The sequence below is a fragment of the Scyliorhinus canicula genome, chromosome 1 (assembly GCF_902713615.1).
Source record: "Scyliorhinus canicula chromosome 1, sScyCan1.1, whole genome shotgun sequence".
Lineage (NCBI taxonomy): Eukaryota > Metazoa > Chordata > Chondrichthyes > Carcharhiniformes > Scyliorhinidae > Scyliorhinus > Scyliorhinus canicula.
The window spans coordinates 75,583,441-75,608,095 of record NC_052146.1 but is presented as its reverse complement, the minus strand read 5'-3'; the positions used below and the strand labels follow the sequence as shown (position 1 = coordinate 75,608,095).

Below are 24,655 nucleotides of genomic sequence, written 5' to 3'. Positions count from 1 at the left end.
TGTCCCAGCTTGTCTTTCACAGAATAGAATTTACAGTTTAGTAGGAGGCCATTCGGACCATCGAGTCTGCACCGGCTCTTGGAAAGAGCACCCTACCCAAGTCCACACCTCCACCCTATCCCCATAACCCAGAAACCCAACCCAACACTAAGGGCAATTTTGGACACTAAGGGCAATTTAGCATGGCCAATCCACCTAACCTGCACATCTTTGGACTGTGGGAGGAAACCGGAGCACCCGGAGGAAACCTACGCACACACGGGGAGAACGTGCAGACTCCACACAGACAGTGACCCAAGCCGGGAATCGAACCTGGGACCCTGGAGCCGTGATGCAATTGTGCTAACCACTAAGCTACCGTTCTGCCCCAATGTCTACATATTAGCTCTGCTCTATCTCTCATACCCACCTGAGAGGGAAGATATTGCCTAGGTTAATCGTCTCATTTATAAAACAGCATCTTCCACAACGCAGCATTCAGTCAGTACTGGCTTGAATTGTCAGGTGTAATTACGTGCTCAAATTTCTGGATTGGGCCTTGAAGCCACAGCCCTGTAACTAACTCCCAGATGAGAAGACAATGACTGAGCCAGAGGAGAACTTAGACAAATTAGTGAGCATTGGGGTTTCTGCTCTGTAAAAGATAAAAGGTGGGTTATTTATACAGTACTGCTCCTATTTCACCCTGTATGCTGGGTCACATACTGCATTACTCAGACGCACAGACAATACACAATCACTTCATTCAAGAAGGTCTCTTCCTAACCTGGTTACGATGGAGCAGGTAATGCCAGTTTCTGCCAATGTGATTCAGCTTCTGAATGTCAAAAACATCACTAAGACCTTGCATCAACAATTAAATCTGCAGTAATCATAAATCCAATTCACATGACTGCTGTAAATGAAGCACTCCCCCAGTGTAATAACTTAAAAAAATGCACAATCAACATGGACCAAAAATGTATACTGGTACCTCCCTGCCTTTGGCAATATAAACCTTTCATGGCTAAAGCTGAAGCTTAGGCAATCCTTACTGGACAGGGGACGCAAGATGCCAGTTTTAATCTGCTATTCCCTCTGTTACTCATTTGCAACAGGTTAGTAGTACCTGTACTCACTTAGTAACAGGTCAGCAGTACCTGTACTCACTTAGTAACAGGTCAGCAGTACCTGTACTCACTTAATAACAGGTCAGTAGTACCTGCACTCACTTAGTAACAGGTCAGCAGACCTGCACTCACTTAGTAACAGGTCAATAATACCTGTACTCACTTAGTAACAGGTCAGTAATACCTGTACTCACTTAGTAACAGGTCAGCAGTACCTGTGCTCACTTAGTAACAAGTCAGCAGTACCTGTACTCACTTAGTAACAAGTCAGCAGTACCTGTACTCACTTAGTAACAGGTCAGTAATATCTGTACTCACTTAGTAACAAGTCAGCAGTACCTGTACTCACTTAGTAACAGGTCAGCAGTACCTGTACTCACTCAGTAACAGGTCAGCAGTACCTGTACTTACTTAGCAACAGGTCAGCAGTACCTGTACTCACTTAGTAACAGGTCAGCAGTACCTGTACTCACTTAGTAACAGGTCAGCAGTACCTGTACTCACTCAGTAACAGGTCAGCAGTACCTGTACTTACTTAGCAACAGGTCAGCAGTACCTGTACTCACTTAGTAACAGGTCAGCAGTACCTGTACTCACTTAGTAACAGGTCAGCAGTACCTGTACTCACTTAGTAACAGGTCAGCAGTACCTGTACTCACTTAGTAACAGGTCAGCAGTACCTGTACTCACTTAGTAACAGGTCAGCAGTACCTGTACTCACTTAGTAACAGGTCAGCAGTACCTGTACTCACTTAGTAACAGGTCAGCAGTACCTGTACTCACTTAGTAACAGGTCAGCAGTACCTGTACTCACTTAGTAACAGGTCAGCAGTACCTGTACTCACTTAGTAACAGGTCAGCAGTACCTGTACTCACTTAGTAACAGGTCAGCAGTACCTGTACTCACTTAGTAACAGGTCAGCAGTACCTGTACTCACTTAGTAACAGGTCAGCAGTACCTGTACTCACTTAGTAACAGGTCAGCAGTACCTGTACTCACTTAGTAACAGGTCAGTAGTACCTGTACTCACTTAGTAACAGGTCAGCAGTACCTGTACTCACTTAGTAACAGGTCAGCAGTACCTGTACTCACTTAGTAACAGGTACCTGAACTCGCTCCATTTATTGGGCGACACAGATAGGCCGAAAAATCATTTGTGTTTCAGTATTTGCTTTGGAATATTTACTTTTAGCACTTTGGGCTCAAGTTGCTTAGATATATATATATAACATTTTAAAAAACAGCATCCATCCATCAAACTGATCTCAGTCACTAACTTAGTGCTCCACTGAGCAGTCAATCCAGCCCAAACCATTGAGAATTCACTGCTGGATCTGCAGTCATGTAAACACGAGAAGATCATTTCTGCCTCATGTTCAAGCCACTCTTTCCCCAATGTGACAGCTTAAGCCAGAAATTGGTTTTGCAGCAAATAAAATTCTGCTGGAAATTGGGAGCAGGAGCTTCTTCATTGTGTTGGGAGCTGGCAAGCTGGCTTTTCTCTCAGCCATTCGATTCAGAATCTCCGCAAAAGTACTCTTCAATAAAAGCGCAATGTTCCCCTCTCTCCATTACTGCTCACATAACTGCACTTGTGGTGCAGAGATAGTAGCATGGGATGCTGTTTGAAGACACCGGCTCCCTGTTCTATTAGCATGCAGCAAACTCAAGCTTCGCACCATTCTCTTTCCCAGCAACTAGAAAACGAGGCAGCCTCCAATCTCCAGCATGTAGTGTAAACGGACCTGGGCACTCTGGTGGCAAATGCAAGTAGAGTCCAGCTAGTTAAATCTGTCAACAGTTCAGCAATAACTTTAGTCCTCTCCAGCCAGGAAGGCCTCCAGTTCAGTAAGCTTTTGGACGAGTAGTGAATCAATTTCCCCTTCCCGCGTAGTCGCCTTCCTGGCCCGTGTCCGGCTCTGAACCCTCACTCCAGTGTGCGCACGTCTCTTACGGGGAAGCGTGTAGTCTTGGAATTCTAACAGGCGCTTGCGTTTTTGGAGACTGGTGCAGATGAACGAGCCCTTCTTCAAAATCGGCTCTTCAAAAATTGTCTCCATGTATTTACTGTCGAGGAGAAAAAGAAGAAAGTTCAACTCACAAAAAATATGTAAACACATGGGAGTCAAATAATGGGTGTGTATTGCACGTTGTAGCCCTTCAAGTAACAGTACAGTGTAATCTCTGAAGGCTGTGATTAAACGACAACGCCATGGATACTTCAGCTCACTAGGCCTACTGGGGAAGGCTTTCAGACAAGTGGAGCACATTGCTGTCCCAGAAATCATTGCCTATCAAAAAGAAAGCCACAACCAACATATTCAGAGGCAGCCGCTGGCTCACACCTGATTGAAAACTGAACCCTTGCTACCACATTCCTGCTGATTGAAATAGGTATTTGTAACAAGTGACCTCCTTGTCTTTGGGAGATAGAGGACCACAAACCCAGTTCAGACCTAGTCTCAGTCATTAACTGAGAAACAAACACACAGTGTTTACACATCGTTTATGTATTTAAACCACCCGCTTTTTAAAAGAAAAAGTGTTGAAGGCATTTTACAAAGTTCCAAAGTCCATAAGAATGGAGTGGAGATCACAGTCATTGATGAGAATTCCAGAGCTGTGACTGAAGGTTGCTTTTAAAAAAAGCAGGGTTGTTGGAGCAGGCTTACAAAGTAGTGGGTGAAGCTTTAAGGGGGAAGGGAGGCATGGAATGGTCAAAAGCAGCAGGCGACACAAGGTTGGAGGTGGTTTTGGTTTTAGGCCGAGGGAAAGCCGGAGAAGAATTGGAAACCTTCAATTTGAATGCACAGTGGGACATGAGGAGCCAGTGTAGTCAGCGAGAATAGAATTACTGAGTAAGTGGGACTGAGTGTGAGATCGGAAATGGGCTAATATGCTCTGGTTAAATTGGAGTTCAGAAAAAAGCAAAGACAGTAACGCTAGAAGAATAGTCTAGAAGAGACTCGGTTACGGTTTCAGTGATGGAGGGACTGAAAGGGGTGAAAGTGGAACATGAAGAAAGATAAAGCGATCTTTCTGATGGTTCAATGTGGGGTTTATCTGCAAGATTGTACAGAACGTCAGGACTACGAAAGGTTTAGTTCAGCTAAAGAGAGTGGTTGAGAAAAGGCAGTGGAATCCGAGTTAATGGCAAAAGCAGATAACAGAAGCTTTGGTCTTCGAGATCTACTTTTGTTCCAATTTGGCATAGCCCATTGTTTATCCCCCTCTTCCCAACCCTACCAGAGGTGACCTGCCCTTCTTCCTGAAATTCAGGTCACTGGGGGAGGAACGCCCTTGGGCCGAATAAACCACATTGAACCCAACCTCAATAAACCTGAGCCAAACTTCACCTGGTTCCCAAACAGTGGCACAGAATGATCCACTGGCCGAAATAGATCATGGAATTTACAGTACAGAAGGCGGCCATTCGGCCCATCGAGTCTGCACCGGCTCCTGGAAAGAGCACCCTACCCAAGGTTAACACCTCCACCCTATCCCCATAACCCAGTAACCCCACCCAACACTAAGGGCAATTTTGGACACTAAGGGCAATTTATCATGGCCAATCCACCTAACCTACACATCTTTGGACTGTGGGAGGAAACCGGAGCACCCGGAGGAAACCCACGCACACACGGGGAGGATGTGCAGACTCCGCACAGACAGTGACCCAAGCCGGAATCGAACTTGGGACCCTGGAGCTGTGAAGCGATTGTGCTATCCACAATGCTACCGTGCTGCCCTTGTTTGCAGCTGGGATATCCCGGTGCCGCTGAGAGTGAGTGGAATGCCACATTTTCCACTCTCGCTCGCAACGGGTCCCGCCATGGAAGAGACTGGAGAATCCCACCCACTGGAACAGTACCTGCCCAAACCAAACCACTACTGGGCATTCAACCTAGACTGTAGCCTTTTAAGATGTAATCTTGGAACTTACCTATGTGCAGATGGTGACTTGTAATTCTGGTTAGTGTATATCTCCTCCAAACTAAATTCTTTCTTTTTCAATCTGGAAAGTAGAAAGTCTCCAATTAACCATTAAAAAAATAGAGCAAATGATCCAGAATAGCAAACATTAACATATCATCTGTACACAGGGATGCAACACACTAACCTCTTGGGTTTGGGCAACCCCATGGGGGTGAGATTAGTGTCTTGCTTGGGAACACTTTTCCGGATTCGGATTTGGGAAACCTTCCTCAGAGATCCCTTTGATTTTCTGACGGGCTTGTCAAGCGGTGTGCATTCCTGAAGAGAAGACAAGACAGGTTACTACCAGATCAGTATCAACAGTGTGACAATGATTCAGGCCCTTGCTGCATTCAGTTAGATCATTGCTGATCAGTATTTAACTCCGTCTAGCCACCTGAACATCCTAATCCAACAAATACAACAATCTCAGTTTTGACGTTTTCAACCGATCCCCAGCCTCAGCAGCTTTCTCAGGAAACTTTTTATCAACTCCTTCAGACGCCTCATATCGGATTTATTAGCATCTCAAAATCCATCGTTTTCAGCCCTGAATGTACGGAACGACTGAGCATTCAGTTCCAGAATGGACAATTCCAAAGATTCCAAACCCTCTGCTAGTCCGAAACTAAACTCTTACTGGGAAATGTTTGATCTCTATTTCTAGACTTTCTAGCTATCGGAAACAACCACAGCCTCTAAAGAATGTCGCCTCATAGGACTTACATTCCAGTATCGCCTTAATCGAGCCTAGAATTAGTCTAGTTATTCTTTGCTGCATCACATTTAATGCAATCCCCCTGTGATATGGAGACCAAAACTGTACACAGTACCCAGGTACGGTCTCAGCTCAATATAATTGCAGGAAACCTTTAACCCTTATACTCCAATCCCCTTGCAATAACAACCACATACCATTCACCCTCAGACTGTTTACTGTATCTACATGTTACCTTAGTGATGTGTACAAGGTCTCCTTGAGCAAATTCCACTTCATGGCTGCTCTGACCCCAACTCCATTTCGGCACATTTGTCCCCGAGTATCTTCCCGGGGCCGAGATTCTTTCTTAAATAATGAGAGCAAAACCGTACACAGTGCTCCAGATGTGGCCTCACCAACTGCAGGAAAACTTCCCAACTTTTATATTCCATTCCACTTGCAATAAACACCAACATCCTATTTACTTTCCTAATCACCTGCTGTACCTGCACACCAATATTTTGTGACTCATGTACCAGGACACCTCGGTACCTCAGAGTTTTGCAGTCTCTCCATTTAAACAGTCATCTGATTCGCTATTCTTCCTGCCAAAGTGGACAAGTCTAGATTACTCTGTGTTCATTATGATCCCTTATCACTTTAACCACCAAATTAATTAATGATCTCATTGTGGATATGGACAAATGTGCCTAAATAGAGAGGTCAGAGCAGCCATGAAGTGGAATTCGCTCAAGGACTGAATTTTTTGCAATTCATTTATATTGTAATGTGGGCTTCACTGGCTAGGTCTGCATTTGTTGCCCATCCCTAATTGCCCTGGAAAAGGTGGTGGTGAGCTGCCTTCTTGAACCGCTGCAGTCCATGTGGTGGAGGTACACCCACGGTGCGGTTAGGGAGGGAGTTCCAGGATTTTGATCCAGCGATAGTTAAGGAACGGTGATATTTTCCAAGTCAGGATTGTGAGTGGCTTGGGAGGGGAACTTCCAGGTGGTGGGGTTCCCAGGTATCTGCTGCCCTTGTCCATTTAGATGGTATTGGTCGTGGGTTTGGAAAAGTGTTGCCTAAATAGCCTTGGTGAGTTCCTGCAGTGCATCTTATAGACAGTACACATTGTTGCGACTGTCCATCGGTGGATGAGGGTTTGAAGGTTTGTGCAAGGAAGAGCAATCAAGCGGGCTGCTTTGTCCTGGATGGTGTTGAGCTTCTTGAGTGCTGTTGGAGCTGCACTCATCCAGGCAAATGGAAGGTATTCCATTACACTCCTGACTTAGATATTTACAGCATGGAAATGGGCCCTTCGGCCCAACTTGTCCATGCAGCCCAATTTTTATCACTAAGCTAGTCCCAATTGCTTGCATTTAGCTCATATCCATCCATACCTACCGTACCCACATAACTGTCCAAATGCTTTTTAACAGACAAAATTGTACCCATCTCTACTACTGCCTTTGGCAGCTCGTTCTGGACACTCGCCACCCTCTTTATGAAACAATTTTCCCTCTGGACCCTTTTGTATCTCTCACCTTAAACCTATGCCCTCTAGTTTTAAACCCCCCTACCTTTGGGAAAAGATGTTGACTGTCTACCTATCTATGCCCCTAATTATTTTACCGACCTCATAAGATCATCCCTAAGCCTCCTCTGCTCCAGGGAAAAAAGTCCCAGTCTATCCAGCCTCTCCTTATAACTCAAAGCATCAAGTCCTGGTACCAGCCTAGTAAATCTTTTCTGCACTGTTTAATAATATCCTTTCTATAATAGGGTGGCCAGAACTGTACACAGTATTCCAAGTGTGGCTTACAGTCTTGTACAACTTCAGCAAGATGTCCCAACTCCTGTATTCAATATTCTGACCAATGAAACCAAGCATGCCGAATGCTGCCTTCATCACCCTGTCCACCTGTGACTCCACTTTCAAGGAGCTTTGAACCTGTATTCCTAGATCTCTTTGTTCTATAACTCTCCCTAACACCCGACCATTAACTGATAGACAGATTCTGGCCTGATTCGATCTACCAAAATGTATCGCCTCGCCTCACATTTATCTAAATTAAACCCCATTTGCCAATCAACGGCCCACTGGCATAATTAATCAAGATCCCGTTGTAATCCTGGATAACCTTCTTCACTGTCCACTATGCCACCAATCTTGGTGTCATCTGCAAACTTACTAACCATGCCTCCTAAATTCTCATCCAAATCATTAATATAACAAATAACAGTGGACCAAGCACGGATCCCCGGGGCCACCTGCTGGTCACAGGTCTCCAGCTGGAAAATCAACCCTCCACAACCACTTTGTCTTCTGTCGTCAAGCCAATTTTGTATTCAATTGCGCTTGGTAAATGGTGGACAGGCTTTGGGGGAGTGTCGGGAGGAGAATTGCTCGCCGCATGATTCCTAGTCTCTGACCTGCTCTGGTAGCCACAGCATTTATATGGCTAATCCAGTTCAGTTTTTGGTCAATGGTAACCCCCAGGATGTTGATAGTGGGGGATTCAGTGATGGTAATGCCATTGATTGTCATGGGGCGGTGGTTAGATTCTCTCTTGTTGGAGATGATCATTGCGTGACACTTGGGTGGCACAAATATTACTTGCCACTTGTCAGCCCAAGCCTGGATATTGTCCAGGGCTTGCTGCATTTAGACTTGAACTATTTCAGTATTTGAGTTGCAAATTATGCTGAACATTGTGTAGTCATCAGCGAACATTCCCACTTCTGACCTTATGATTCAAGGAAGGTCATTGAGGAAGTGGCTGGAATTGGTTACACCAAGGACACTACCCGGAGGAGCTCCTGCAGTGATGTCCTGGCGCTAAGATGATTGACCTCCAACCACCATAACCATTTTCCTTTCTGCTAGGAATGACTCCAACCAGTGGAGAGTTTTCCCTCTGATTCCCATTAACCTCAGTCTTTCTAGGACTCCTTGATGTCACGCTTGGTCAAATGCGGCCCTGATGTCAAGGGCTGTTACTCTCACCTCAGCTCTGGGATTGAGCTTTTTTGCCATATTTGAACCAAGGCTTTAAGAGGTCAGGAGCTGAGTGGCCCTGGTGGAACCCAAACTGAGCATCATCGAGCAGGTTATTGCTGCATAAGTGACACTTGATAGCACTGTTGATGACTCCTTCCATCACTTTGATGATGATTGAGAGTAGACTGATAGGACTGTAATTGGCTGGGTTAGATTTATCCAGCATCTTGTGTACAGGACATACCTGGGCAATTTTCCACATTGCTGGGTAGATGCCAGTGTTGTATCTGTCAACATGGAGGAGTATTGATTCATTAACTGAGGGGGGACGGTACGTGGTAATCAGCAGGAGGTTTCCTTGCATATGTTTGACCTGAGCCTATGAGACTTCATGGGGTCCTGAGCCGATGTTGAGGACTGCCAGGGAAACTCCCTCCCGACTGTATACCACTGTGCCGCCACCTCTATTGGGTCTGTCTTGCCGGTAGGATAGGACATACCCAAGAATGGTGACAGTGGTGTCTGGGACGTTATCTGTAAGGTATGATTCCATGAGTATGACTATGTCAGGCTGGTGCTTGACTAATCTGTGAGGCAGCTCTCTCAATTTTGACACAAGCCCCCAGACGTTAGTAAGGAGGACTTTGAAGGGTCGACAGGGCTGGATTGTCCGTTGTCGTTTCCAGGGCCTAGGTCGATGCTGGGTGGTCCATCCAGTTTCTTTCCTTTCTATTGACTTTGTAGCAGTTGAATACAACCGAGTGGTTTGCTTGGCCATTTCAGAGTTAACCACATTGCTATTGATCTGGAGTCGCATGTAGGTCAGACCGCTTAAGGATGACAGATTTCCTTCCCTAAAGGACATTAGTGAACCAGATGGGTTTTTACAACAATGGTTTCATGGTCATCATTAGACTTTAAGTTCCAGATATTTTGGGATTCAATTTCCACCAACGTGGCAGGATTTAAACCTGACTCCACAGAGTATTACCCTGGATCTCTAGTCCAGTGACAATACCACTATGCCACCACCTCCCCACCTATTGCTCCGTAAGCCAGGTCAAAAACCTATCGATCTCGGTTTTGAAAATTCCAGTTGACAACAAAACTTTGGGTTGGTGGTGGAAGCAGAGGTGAATAGAGGGGTTCACTCTTTGTGAAATAATCCTTCCTGATTTTAACCCTGATTGGGCCTAGCTCTGACCCGATTATTGAGCCTCCTTTTGGAGCAACAGGGCGAGTGCCACTTGTAGCTGCCCCAAGGTTTACTTGCCTCTTTTTGCTCAGCGTGGAGTTGGGTTTCTACATATGTAATGCTCGGAGCCAGTGCTGAAGCAGAGCTGAAGGTGCTGTCAGTGATGGTGCATTCTGGGGATGAGGTAGGCAGCTCTGGCAAAGCAAGATACGGTTCTTTGAGGCAGTCAAAGTTTAGGTGTTGCAGGTCACTGTAGGGGGAAAGCACAAAGATTACTTTAGAACAGGCCCAACCACTGACACTACAACTTCCCAAACAGACCAAGAATCTCAAATTATTCCGAGTCGGTGGCCACCAGCAAATGTCTTACTCCCCACTTTCCTTTTGCTACAAGGTGCTGATTCAGGCTGGAGTAACAGAGTCTCATGGACACCATCAGCTTTCCAGTATAGAAGTAAGAATTGTGCAGTAATATTACCAGGCTGGTTGAGTATGGCAATACCATTCCAGTCAAATCTCACCCAGTAACCACACAACTCAGCACTGTCCAGTATTGGAAATGGACATTTAGAAAAACATGGGGGCCTGACCGGGACGAGGATGAGCAGGTTCTTCGGGGGCGAAGACAGGTGTGCTAGGTGCTCGGGGAGCCCAGCAAACCATTCCCATATGTTTTGGGCGTGCCCAGCGCTGGGGGAATTTTGGAAGGGGGTAGCAAGGACGGTGTCGAGGGTGGTAGGATCCAGGGTCAAGCCAGGCTGGGGGCTCGCAATTTTTGGGGTTGCAGTGGAGCCAGGAGTGCAGGAGGCGAAAGAGGCCAGTGTTCTGGTCTTTGCGTCCCTAGTAGCCCGGCAGAGGATTTTGCTTCAGTGGAAGGATGCGAGGGTCATGGTCAATGATATGGCGGGGTTCATCAAATTGGAAAGGGTAAAATTTGCCCTGAGGGGATCAGTACAGGGGTTTTTCAGGCGGTGGCAGCCTTTCCTTGACTTCCTGCCAGAATGGTAGGGAAAATAGGACGGCAGCAGCAACCCGGGAAGGAGGGAGGGGAGGGGATTGTTTCGGTGGAGAGGAGAAATGTGTACATGTGTTTATTGAATATGCCGGGTGCTAATCTATTTCTTCTTTTTGTAGTTATGGGGGGGGGGGGGGGGGGGGGGGGGGGGGGGGGTTGGTTTTGGGGGTTGTGTTTTTTTTCTTTTTGTTGTTAATACTGTTTTCTTGTTGATATTTTCTGTTTTTGATATTTTGTGAAAATCTCAATAAAAATTATTTAAAAAAAAAAGAAAAACATGAGGGCCAGACACGTGGGCCATGGTCAACATCCTTCCCTCACCAAGATCATCCAATTCTCGTGGTACGCAAGTTTAATGCTTCCTGCTCCACTTGATCCAGTATATTGGCCACGCGAGAGAATATCACGACCAACTTCACCGGGTGTATCTGAAGTTGAAACTCTTGCCACGTTGATAAGCAATATTTTATTTTTGGGCAGCACGGCGGTTAGTACCGCTGCCTCATGCCGCCGGGGAACCGGGTTCGACCCCGGCCCCGGGTCACTCTGGAGTGGAGTTTGCTCATTCTCCCAGTGTATGCATGGGTAGGTGATGTGCAGGGTAGGTGGATTGCCACACTAAATTGCCCCTTAATTGGAAAAAAATAATTGGGTACTCTAAATTTATTTTTAAAAAGCCATATTTTATTTTAGAAACCAAATGCATTCGGGAATATTTTGTACCAGGAGGCTACTGATCATTGGCAGGAAACCAACTATTATTTGGAAAGAAATCCCAAGTCTCAGTATTAACCAGAATGCTGGAAGATTTAAGTGCAACTTTTCCATAGGGAAGAACAGCGGCACAGTAGTTAGCACTGCTGCCTCACAGCGCCAAGGACCTGGGATCAATTCCGGCTTCAGGTGACTGAGTGACGTTTGCATTTTTCCTGCGTGGGCTTCCTCCAGGTGCTCCGATTTTGTCCCACAGTCCAAAGATTAGTGCAAGTTAGGTGGGTTGGCCATGCTAAATTGCTCCTTCATGTCGGAAAAGGTTAGGCAGGATTACTGAGTTACAGGGATAGAGTCGGGGCATGGTTCTCGTTAGGGCACTTTTTCCAAGGGTCGGTGCAGACTCGATTGGCAGAATAGCCTCCTGTTGCATGGTAGAGATTCTACGAAATACTGTGGTTTGCATATCATTAGTTAGAGGGAGGTGGAAAGAGGCAAGTGAGGGAGAGGAAGGAGAGATAGCAGAATTTCATAGCAATGCCTGCTTGTACAGAGCAACGCCCACCTGCACCTAGAAACCAGCATTACATAGCAGTGCCCATCTGCACCGGGAAACCAGCGTTCCATAGTAACGTCCGCCTGTTCAGAGAAATCAGCATTACATAGCAACTCCCGCCTGTACCGAAAAACCAGAGCTCCATAGCAACACATGGCTGTAACTAGAAAGAAGCATTCCAAAGCAACACGCACCTGCACGGAGAAACCGGCGTTACATAACAATGCCCGCCTTTACCAAGGGACCAGCATTACATAGCAACACCCGGCTATATCGAGGAAACAAACCCACTTGCATCAAGAAACTATTACATAGCAACCCCTGCATGTACTGAGAAACTACTAACACTCACCTGCACCAAGAAACCAGCGTTCCATAGCAACCCCCGTCTGTACAGAGAAACCAGCGTGCCATAGCAACCCCCGTCTGTACAGAGACACCAGAGTGCCATAGCAACCCCCGTCTATACAGAGAAACCAGAGTGCCATAGCAACCCCGTCTGTACAGAGAAACCAGAGTGCCATAGCAACCCCCGTCTGTACAGAGAAACCAACATTCCATAGCAACCAACGTCTGTACAGTGAAACCAACATTCCATAGCAACCCCCGTCTGTACAGAGAAACCAACATTCCATAGCAACCCCCGTCCATACAGAGAAACCAGAGTGCCATAGCAACCCCCGTCTGTACAGAAAAAACAACATTCCATAGCAATCCCCGTTTGATTAGAGAAACCAGAGTGCCATAGCAACCCCCGTCTGTACAGAGAAACCAGAGTGCCATAGCAACCCCCGTCTGTACAGAGAAACCAGAGTGCCATAGCAACCCCCGTCTGTACAGAGAAACCAGAGTGCCATAGCAACCCCCGTCTGTACAGAGAAACCAGAGTGCCATAGCAACGTCTGCCTTTACCGGGAAACCAGAGTTCCATAGCAACGTCTGCCTTTACCGAGAAACCAGAGTTCCATAGCAACGTCTGCCTTTACCGAGGAACCAGGGTTCCATAGCAATGTCTGCCTTTACCGAGAAACCAGAGTTCCATAGCAACGTCTGCCTTTACCGAGAAACCAGAGTTCCATAGCAACGTCTGCCTTTACCGAGAAACCAGAGTTCCATAGCAACGTCTGCCTTTACCGAGAAACCAGAGTTCCATAGCAACGTCTGCCTTTACCGAGGAACCAGGGTTCCATAGCAACGTCTGCTTTTACCGAGGAACCAGGGTTCCATAGCAACGTCTGCCTTTACCGAGAAACCAGTGTTCCATAGCACCCACACAAATAGTCTGAACACTTACATCCTCTTATTGACCTGTAGAATTAGCAAGGACTTTGCTTCACTCAAATTGGTTCCATTTCCAGTGATGAGATTGGATGGATGGAAACTGGATAAACAAATAAAAGGTCATCATGTGTACATTGAATCTCTAAAAGAAAATGCTGATGTGAAAGGTGCAAGACTTCCTCTTGTGCGACACCGTAGGACACAGGAGGGTGGGAAACAGCTACACTTGCCAGACACAAATCAACAGTTCAAAAACCACTACTTCACAAAATACAGAATACAAGGTTTAGATGAAGCATTTTAACATCAGTATCATTTCTGATATTTAAAAAAAATAAATTTAGAGTACCCAATTATTTTTTCCAATTAAGGGGCAATTCAGCATGGCCAATCCACCTAACCTGCACATCTTTTGGTTGTGGGGGTGAAACCCACGCAGACATGGGGAGAACATGCAAACTCCACACGGACAGTGACCCAGGGCCGGGATTCGAACCCGGGTCCTCAGCGCTAACCACTGCACCACCGCGCTGCCCTGTCATTTCTGATATCATGACAGAAAATGTTAAATAAAGAATGGTACAGTTACCCTGGGGTGCGAGATATTTACCTCCAAGTTTGAACAGAACCTGGACATTTATTGCACTCCATTTACATGTATATGTTGACTCTTAAGATAAGTACCAATAATTTACTGCAAGGGTTTTGAAAATTTTACTTAGAGGGGAAATATCATTTGTTTCAATAAGTAAGGGGGCAGATAACATCTGAATTCACAACTGGGTGTTTAGGAGGGCATGTTGCTTACCCAACCTAAATAGAACTAAAGGAACTTGCATTGGGAGGGTGTGGGGAGAGATAGAATTGTTGTGGCCCAATATGAGGCCAATGACCACAGGGATAAAAGGGAGGAGTGTCCCATTATGGAGCACCAGAAGCTCGGACCACACAGGTAACCTTGGTCTCACTGCATTAGACACATCTTATTAGGCACAGGGTGAATAAGTCAGAATGGACGCTGAGAGAGAAGTGCTGGAAAGAGGGTTCTATCTCATGGAACAGCAGCATTGGAACAAAAGGGAACTAGGACAGGCTGCACATGAACCAGAATGAGACCAGAACATGCAGGTACCGTAGTTAATTAGGAAGAAAAATATCACATTGGTTTTTATTGCAGGGGGATTGGAGCACAGGAATAAGGACGTCTTGTGACAATTGTATCGGGCTGTGGTGAGACCACATCTGGAGAGATGGACACAGTTTTGGTCTCCGTGTTTAAGGAAGGACATATTTGCCTTGCAGGTGGCACGGCAAAGGTTCTCTAGTTTGGCTCCTGGGATGAGGGGCTGAGGAAATTGGGCCTGCATTCTTTGCAGTTCAGAAGAATACGAGGCGAACCCATTGAAAGTACAAGACTCAAGGGGATTAGCAGGGTAGCTACAGAGAGGTCGCTCCCCTGGCTGGGGAACAGTCTCAGGATAAAGGGCCGATCATTTAGGACTGAGATGAGGAGAAATTTCTTCACTCGATCTTTTGGAATTCTCCACCACTGAGGGTTGTGGATGCTCTATTAGTGACTATATTCAAGGCTGTGGGACAGACAAATCTTTGGTGTCTCAGGAAATCAAGGTATATGGTGCGGGAAAGTGGAGTTGAAACTGAGAGTCAGCCATGATCATTGACTGGCAGAGCAGGCTTGATGGGCCGAATGGTCTATTCCTGCTCCTGCATTTTTTAGAGTACCCAATTATTTTTTTCCAATTAAGGGGCAATTTAGTGTGGCCAATTCACCTAGCCTGCACATCTTTGGGTTGTGGGGGTGAAACCCATGCAGACACGGGGAGAATGTGCAAACTCCACACAGAGTGACCCAGGGCCGGGATTCGAACCCGGGTCCTCGGTGCCGTAGGCTGCAGTGCTAACCACTGTGCCACCATGCTGCCCCAGCTCCTGTATTTTAAGTTATTTTAGAAAGGATAAACAGGGTCAAACCTAAGTCTTAACTAGGAAAACGGTGTGTGTGTGTGTGTGTGTGTGTGTGTGTGTGTGTGGGGGGGGGGGGGGGGGGGGGAGGAGGAGAGGAGAGAGAAGAGAAGAAGAGAAACATTTAGTGGAAATACCACAAGCCTGAAGAAAAAAGAAATCAGATCAGAATCAAGATCATACCATGGTACAAAAAAACAGTAAACATCTATGGGCAGGGCAGGCAGGACATTAAACAGGAGAATAACCATCCCCCCCCCCCCCCCCCCCCCCCCCCCAAAAAGCCTATTCGGCCATCCAATTAGATCAAGGCTGAACTGAATAATGAGTTAAAATCTCAGTTTTGAAAACAGCAATAGGGACCATTTATATAATGAAATTATTTTATTCCCATACGGCAACATACACAGAATCTGAAACAAAACAGGGACACTGGAGACAATAGCTCAAAGAGAAACCCAACATAATAGGGAAACAGAATTATGGCTGCTTACATGACTGGATATTAAACATTGCAGGATAGAACTGGTTTGGAAAAGATTTGGGAAGGAAGAGGGGTGGAGATAAAGCAGTTGCATTAATTAGAAACAGAAATACCAGTAAGAAAATAAAAGATCGAACTAACATTAAGATAGAAACAATGTGCATGGAATAGGATCACGGGTCAAATAGAATCAATCATGCTAATAGGGGTATAACGAAAGACCATCAAATAGAAGGGAAGAGAAGGGAGAAAAATGTTGGGAGACTGAGGAATTGAGTAAATTTCAATACCCTAAAGTAAACTGTCAAGAATAGGGTAAAGAGAGAAGATAATGGAGTTTGAAAGAGTTTGCACAGGACTCCTTTCTTACCCAGTCCAAGAGGTGCAGGGAGAGTGGAATTACTGCATGACCTAGCAACAGGAAATGAACCAGAGCAGGTAAGAGAAATAAGCATAGGGAAGCATCTAGACAATAGCGGCCACAAAATAAGATTTGAGCTAATGTTTGAGAGACTCTTAAACCAAAGGCAAAATAATAGACTGGGGAAAAAATTAGAACGAAAAGGTAATGAGAATGAAAATAAGGAAGGCAAATTAGAATTAAAAACTGACTAAGATAGAACAAAAATAAAGCACTGATCCAAAGAACTCATGAGATAGAGGGGAGTGATGTAAGGAGGGCATTCCAGAGCTTGGGCTCAGGTAAGCTGAAGGCACAACCATCAATGGTGGAGTAATTATAAGGGGATGCACAAAATTAGAGCAGCGGAGATTCCTTGGAGTTTGTGGGGCTGGACGACATTACAGAGATAGGGAGGGGCGAGGCCATGGAAGGATTTGAAAACAAGTAGGAGAGATTTAAAATCAAGACACTGCTTGATTGAGATCCAATGTAGGTCAGTGAGTGCGGGGGTGATACGGGAACGGGACTCACTGTGTGTTAAGATGTGGGCAGCAGAGTTTTGGATGAGCTCTAGGGGCTGCTTTAGCACACTGGGCTAAATCGCTGGCTTTGAAAGCATACCAAGGCAGGCCAGCAGCACGGTACAATTCCCGTACCAGCCTGCTCGAACATGGCCGGAATGTGGCGACTAGGGGCTTTTCACAGTAACTTCACTAGAAGCCTACTTGTGACAATAAGCGATTTTCATTTTCATTTCATTTCAGGTTTACAGAGGGTAAAATGTAGGAGGCCAGCAAGGAGTGTGCTGGGATAGTTAAGTCTGATGGTCAACAAAGGCATAAATTAGGGGTTTGGAGCAGTTTAGCTCAGTTGGCTGGACAGCTGATTCAGGATGCAGAGGAAGGCCAACAGAGCAGGTTCAATTCCCATACTGGCTGAGGTCATTCATGAAGGTCCCACCTTCTCAACCTTGCCCCTCACCTGAGGTGTGGTGATCCACAGGTTTCACCACCAGTCTGCTCTCTCCCTAAAATGGGAAATCAGCCTCTGGTCATCTGGGACTATGGCGATTTCACTTAAATTAGGGCTTCAACAGATGAGTTAAGGAAGTGGAAATAGGTGGTCTTAGTGATGGTGTGAATATGAGTTTAGAAGTTCATTCTGGGATCAGACATGACACCAAGGTTACGAGTCAGAGTGTCAGACAGTTGCCAGAGAGCGGGATAGAGTCTGTAGCTCGGAAATGCAAGTTGGAGCAGGGAGCAAAAAGAACGTTTTGGCCTTCTTAATATTTGATGAGGAGAAACCGCTGCTTATCCAGCACTGGATCGATAATCCAGTCTGATAGCTTACAACAGTGGGAATTGAGAGAGACGATGGTGAGATAGGGCTGGGTGTCATCAGTGTACATGTGAAAACTAACACTGTTTTCAGGTGATGTTGCCACAGGGCAGCGAGCAGGTGAGAAATAGAAGAATCGATAATAATAATCCTGCCAATAGCAAAACACTGGGTGAGTCGAGATACAGAAACCATGCAATCTAAATGCATACATTAAGTACAGGATCAATGAAAGAAAGAAAAACAAAAAAGGGAAGAGAGGGTTAGGAAAGACAGCAAAATGGGACAGGAAAGCCAAAAAAAAAGGACTACAATAAATTTTCAAGGAAAATAGAAAAGTGTTCCACAGATCTACAAAGGAAAACTTAGATAGGGATATTGCCACTAAAGCATGCACATGATATACCAGGAAAATGACAGAAATATTGTATAATTATTTCCTCTCAGTATGTAAAAAGGAGAAATGAAATTAAGACATTTCATTAAGGAAATAAAGGGGAGATAATTAATGAACTGGAAATTGGACAGGATAAAATCACTGGTTTGGATAAGGTGGGAGACAGCAGATGCATTAGCACAGATTTTTAAGAAAACTGATTCTTACCCTACCTTTCTGAATTCTTTGACATACCAGAGTAGACATGGGTAATGCGATGGACATAATATGTATGGACTTTAAAAAGGCCTCCAATATGGTACTTACTTGAAGGGGACTCATGACTAAAGTCAGTGCATGTGGAGTTAAAAGCAGTAAAATGAAACCAGCTACAAAACAGAGTCGGGGTTAAAGATAGTTGCTCAGGCTGATTGATGGGGAAAGTGATGTTCCACAAGGGTCAGTGCTGGGACATAAACAACTTGGATAAAAAAATTGGAAAAACAATTTTAGAATTTGCGGCTAACCCTAACTATTTGCAGTAGCCAATACAGAGGAAGATTAGAAATAAAACAAGGCGTTAAAGATTTTGCAGCGTTTGTGAACACTGACAAGAAAGAATTTTGTAACTGTAGCATTATCTGAACCAATGTAGATCTGTGAGCTCAGGGGTCAATGGAACCCGGTGAGCGGTAGGATGCAGACAGAATTTTCCATGAGTCAAGTTTCTGTGGGGTGGAATGTGGGAGACCAGCCAGTAGAGCATTGTAATAGCTGGGTCTAGAGACAGGAAAGGTATCAATGAGGATTTCTGCAGCAGAGATGTAGCGGGGTAGAGCAGAGTGAGGATGGGGTAGCTAGGATCTTCTCAGTACACATGGAAGGAATTTCTATTCATTCAAGACTGGATATCAAGACAGGGGCTGGTTTAGCACAGTGGGCTAAACAGCTGGCTTGTAATGCAGAAAAAGGCAGCAGCGCGGGTTCAATTCCCGTACCAGCCTCCCCGAACAGGCGCCGGAATGTGGCGACTAGGGGCTTTTCAGTTCATTGAAGCATACTTGTGACAATAAGCGATTATTATCTGACAAGCAGCACTGACAAATCAGAGACGGGGAGGGGTCAAACGGTGATGCTGAGGTAGAGCTGGGTGCTGTCAGTGTATATTTATGTTCTCAGACGATGGCTGAGGGGCAACACAAGGATAAGAAATATGACAGTGCCAAGATCTCACTGGAGGGGATGGTAGCCAGTTACGAGGGATAAAGCAATAGGAGGATATGTTGATAGTGTTAGAAGAAGGGAGAGAGGAGACGATTATGAAGCATAAACTGTTATGGACCTGCTTGGCTAAAGGCCCCATTCCTTTCCTGTGACATGTTAATACAACAAACAGAAACAACACAGCCATGGGTATAGGTTGCTGCATGTGGATTGGGATGTCAGGTAATGGTCATTCTGATTCTGATTTTTGCACCTACTTCCCCACGTATTAACTACTGGTCAGAAACCTGTGCCACTCTAAACTTGTTTTGAAACTTGATGGATCAGAGTAGACGTAAGACAACCTTGAGCTTGAAACACCAGGAAGGTTCCTCTTCAAACTTTGCCCCCATGAGAGCGGTGGCAACATCAAAATAGAATTCAGCACCCTCGACTATAAAGGGTGAAGAGAGAAGGGAATCAAACTCCTGCTCACTGGCCAGTTACTGCTACTGGACAGGCAATCATCAATGAGAACATTGAAGAGAGCTGTAAGGGCACCTGCATCTAGGCTTAGATGTGAAGTATCCCATTTTGGGGTGAAATACAGAAGTGGGGGGCAACGAGATGGTGGCAAGGTTGCCGTTGGCAGTGCCCATAGAACTGCAAGCTCTGCTTCCCGTCCCAAAGATGGTAAGTGGAGAAAAGTGAGGGATTAAGAGAATGCATAACTGAAGTTCCAATACTGAACAGAATTGTGGGAAGCAGCAAGTTATGATCCGGAATTGATGGCTGAAAGGGTGATAGAAACAGATTTAATGCTATTTTACAAAAGGAAATTGGGTAGAAACTCAAAAAGGAAACTGCAGGGCTCTGGGGAAAAGAGGAGAGAAATGGGACTAATTGGATAGCTATTTCAAAGAGCTGCCACGGGCAAAATGGGTTGAATGGCTTCCGACATTGCTGCAAGACTCAATCATTACTTACTAATTCCTTTCCCATTACAAAAACTTTCCTCTCCGAATTTCACCTGATATTTGGCACTAACCTGGAACTGCTCCTCCGGCAGTTGTCTGAAGGGCTGATGTTGAATCTTGACTCAGAAGGTGAAGGACTGTGCTGATTCCACCATGACACCACCCTGCCCAACGTGTAGCTTAGCGACCAAAATAATTTGTCCGAATGAACCGGGAGAATGAGTCTTTTCAAGCCCTCTCCAAATTGAGTCAAGAATGGGCGATGGGAGTTGGGGACTCTGCCAAAATGGCGCTGCCTTGTCCAGACCCTGTAACAGGCCGGGGATGAAAGTGCTAGAACTGTGTGCAACCCAAACCTGGAACGAGTGCAAGGGCACCTCCCAGCCTTGAACGGGGAAGCAGGCAGCCAATTGGTCTTGCCAAAGTTGACCTGGCATTGGGAAACCGCCCAAGAGTCTTGATGGGAGTGTTTCGGAGTAATTGATAAATCTGTCCTTTCAGAACATTGTTTAACTGGCTCACCGCCGTCAATGAGAAAGGAAAGCAATGAAGTCACATTAAGATGAGGTGTAATTGGGAAATCCGGAGTAATGAAACGTATACAGTCACTGGGAAAAGGCCAATACTGATCCTTGCTGTAAAACTGGGCAGGAGGCTTCACACTGATTGGCTGTTCTTTACTTGTGGATGAGAGGTGGCAGAAAGTGTTTATGCAGGATGTTTGTTCAGTATTGAAGCAAAACTGGAGTAATTGAAACCTACTACACAAACCCATGGCTATAATAAGGTCAGATGTTCGAGGGGATTCCTGCGGCATTTGTACACACTTGGAAAACACACTCAGGCCATTGGCAATGGTTGACAAATGCTCCAATAGCATAGGCTTTCTATGCCATTTACTATGTGCTAAATTGTTAATCTGTACAAGAGACAGCTTCTTTGGTTTGAGTTCCTCCACTGGTTGGACCTTGTGGTCCATGTCAGAAGTGACACAGTTTCTCTCTATGCTGCAACAATCTACACACCGTGGAGTCTTGTTCGCCCAGAACTTCTCAAGTCTGGGGAAATACGGAGCACAATTTGATAAAAGCATGGCGTGGTTTAATTTCCTCATCTTTAAACCGACAAACTCTTTCCTCCTCCTTGCAACTTGCAGCCCTTTCAGCTTTCCACAGTAACTAGGTGCTTCCTCACGTACTGGTGATATTCCAAACTCTCCAGGAACGTCTGTTCTGTCCATAACTGTTTGATAACCTTTCTTTTCCACACAGATTGCCTCCTGTACTTTGTACGGAACACACGCAGTCTGTGTAAACTGTACCGAAAGAGATTCTAATTCACGGTTATCAAGGTCAACATCTTGGCATCCGTTATCCTTGCAACACATTTCTTCATTGTCAATGTAGGTGCAAACATTACCTTCTTTCAATGTTAGTGGATCAAATAGCTTCTTTTGGAAGGTGCTCACACCAGAGATTTCATTTGATATCTTGCATTTCACTTTAATATCCTCGAAGATTGTATTTCTAGCCAATGTTACCTCATCTTCTGTATCACCATTGGTCAATGTTGCTGTGACCTCACCTTTTGCATCGGCATTGGTCAATGCTGCTGTGACCTCACCTTCTGCATAGGCATTGGTCAATGCTGCTGTGACCTCACCTTCTGCATCATTAGCCAATGCTGCTGTGACCTCACCTTCTGCATCGGCATTGGTCAAAGCTGGTGTGACCTCACCTTCTGCATTCGCATTGGGCAATGCTACTGTGATCTCACCTTCAGCATTTGCATTGGTCAATGGTACTGTGACCTCACCTTCTGCATAGGCATTGGTCAATGCTGCTGTGACCTCACCTTCTGCATTATCATTGGTCAATGTTGCTGTGACCTCACCTTCTGCATCGGTACTGGTCAATGCTGCTGTGACCTCACCTTCAGCATCGGCATTGGTCAATGCTGCTCTGACCTCACCTTCTGCATTGTCATTGGTCAATACTGCTGTGACCTCACCTTCTGCAAAGGCATTGGTCAATGCTGCTGTGATCCCACCTTCTACATTGTCATTGGTCAATGCTGCTCTGACTTCCCCTTCTGCAGCCATCCCCATGTTTGCTACATCTGGAGCTGGCTTCATTGAACCATTCGCTTCAGGTATTTTGCTAGTCACACCCTTTATGGATGCCAAGGGGTCTGGAGAAAACACAACCACTTCATTCTCCGAAAACTCGCCGTGTGAAAGCACTGTGTTAGCTGCTCCATCAACAATATCCGGAAATATCACAAATAATCCATTCTCTGCAATGGTCCCTTTGGTTGTTGCAACTTCTAAAGATTTTGCTTCATCATTCTCAACAGTAAATTCAATGAGTACTATATCTGTAGGTATATCAACTAATTCCTCATCAACTAGAATTTCACAAGTCACACTTTCGGCTGTTTCAGGTTCTGTAAGTGCCTCACTAGCCAGCTGTTCAGCTGGACGTGGACTACAAGTTGTCACACCTACTTCCATGGCCAGCTCAACTGCTGTACATATCTCCATGGCGGCAGCAGTAGTATCAGCAGGTATGTCAGCCAGCTCATTCTCAGTTAGTATTTTATCAAATGCCACATCCTCAATAGGCACTTCCGTGGTCAGCTCTTCGTCCGAGCTCAGCTCATCCTCTGTAGACAGCTCGTCCACCATGCTCAGCTCATCCTCTGTAGACAGTCCGTCCACCGTGCTCAGCTCATCTTCACCAGAATCGTCAATGGCAATATCTGATGTAGGTACATCAAACAATTCATTCACTTTAAGCATGATACTGGCCATTGCCCTTTCCATAGAATACTCATTGGGTAGATCACACTCTACAGACGTCTCCATGGTTGTACCTGGAGGGACCTCATTCTTGGGAATGGCATTTATGGTTGTCACAACTCCTAAAGGTACTGCTTTGGGTGTATCTGCTGTACTCAATTGATTTGATGTTGTGTCTGTAGGTGCATCAGTCAACTTGTGCTCTGATAGAAACTCAAAGGTCACAGACTCTGCAGTTGTTTTATCCCTTGCAAGTGACTCAGTTGGGAGCCGATTCCCAGCAAGTGTTGCACTGGTAGCTGAAGGAATATGGTCAGGCACATCACCGCTTACTGCGTCTTCTAAAGGCACTTCTCGAATCAAGCCAATCTCTGCAAACCTCTCGGTGGCTGCTGTGTGGAGCGGTGCCACAGCAAATTCTTTTTCCCCAAGTCCCTTGCCAGGACTGCCACATTCTACAGTCTTCTCGTCGTCAGTCCGCTTTGGCACTGTGGCAGGGAGCTTTGCCTCGTTTTTCGGAATTTTGGCACCCATGTTTCCTTCAGATACCTCGCCGCTGGCTCCATTTTCTGTGCACATTTCATTGGCCAACGCTGAAAATAGACGGTCACTGCTGACTGACTGTTCCACACTTTTATACAGGAGAAAGCTGCACTTTGTTTCACATGGATGTACAGTGGCAGCAGGGATTTGTCTTCCGCATTGATCCATTACAGTAGAATGTTCCGTTCCCTCATATCCGACTATGAATGGTCCAGTACCACAGCTCAAGCCGTCTCCACCTGCCAATACAAAAGACAGGAAGAAAGTTAACCCCATGATGTTCTGATTTTGGGGAAATGTTACAAATATAGGTGAAATCTTTTGACCCGGTTTTCGCCATCATGATCCTAGTCTACCTCACGGTTTGGCCACAGGGCCAATTTGAAATTGAAACCACAGCTTAGCTTTGCAAGGACAAGACACTGTCAAATTAAAGTTTATTTGGGCTGGCAGCCAAACCTAACAAACTTGGATTTAGATATTGGTTAAAAACCTCAGCTAGAACATTTCAAGAACCTAAACTGCAATAAAAACTGATTAGATAAAGATGCAAATTGCAGGGTTTTGGAGAGTGTGCGGCACAGTGGGATGAATGGGATAGTGCGGACAATGGTCCAAATGGCCTCATTCATCTTTGTTCTGTGATTCTATTTACATAACAATGAATACTGGCACCTCAAGGGTGGCGATGGGATGTCATAGCTTATTAAAACATTTAGAAGGGATTCCTTGGCTAAAAGGTACTTACTTGATTCTTGGGGACAAGCACAACACAATAACACAATAACTCCATTTTCTACTTTAGATTTATCCTACAACAAAAGCAGGTGAAAGACAAGTCTGCCCCTTCCCCTTTGCCTCCTCAGCACCCAAGGCTGATCACAGTTGAAATCCCTGACCTCAGACTTGCACGATTGTCAAAGTGAATTAGATTACAGAAACACCCAAGCACAATGGATTAATTAACATAGCAAGTCCCAAATATAAAGAGAGAACTTGAT

At 45.4% G+C, this 24,655-nt stretch overlaps 1 protein-coding gene across 5 annotated transcripts in view; it reads right to left on the bottom strand.

Annotated features, from left to right (window-relative positions):
• Positions 1-242: 242 nt before the first annotated feature.
• wu:fi75a02 overlaps positions 243-24,655 on the bottom strand; it is an 80,741-nt gene continuing 56,328 nt past the window's right edge. For all 5 annotated transcript variants that reach the window (XM_038793356.1, XM_038793372.1, XM_038793387.1 and 2 more), the window contains 6 exons: positions 20,383-23,893; positions 13,558-13,644; positions 10,060-10,231; positions 5,231-5,364; positions 5,054-5,125; positions 243-3,177 (listed from right to left, as the gene is read on the bottom strand). In XM_038793356.1, coding sequence (XP_038649284.1) covers positions 2,925-3,177; positions 5,054-5,125; positions 5,231-5,364; positions 10,060-10,231; positions 13,558-13,644; positions 20,383-23,893 — 4,229 coding nt within the window. In that variant the 3' untranslated portion in view covers positions 243-2,924. The remainder of the gene's footprint in view (positions 3,178-5,053; positions 5,126-5,230; positions 5,365-10,059; positions 10,232-13,557; positions 13,645-20,382; positions 23,894-24,655) is intronic.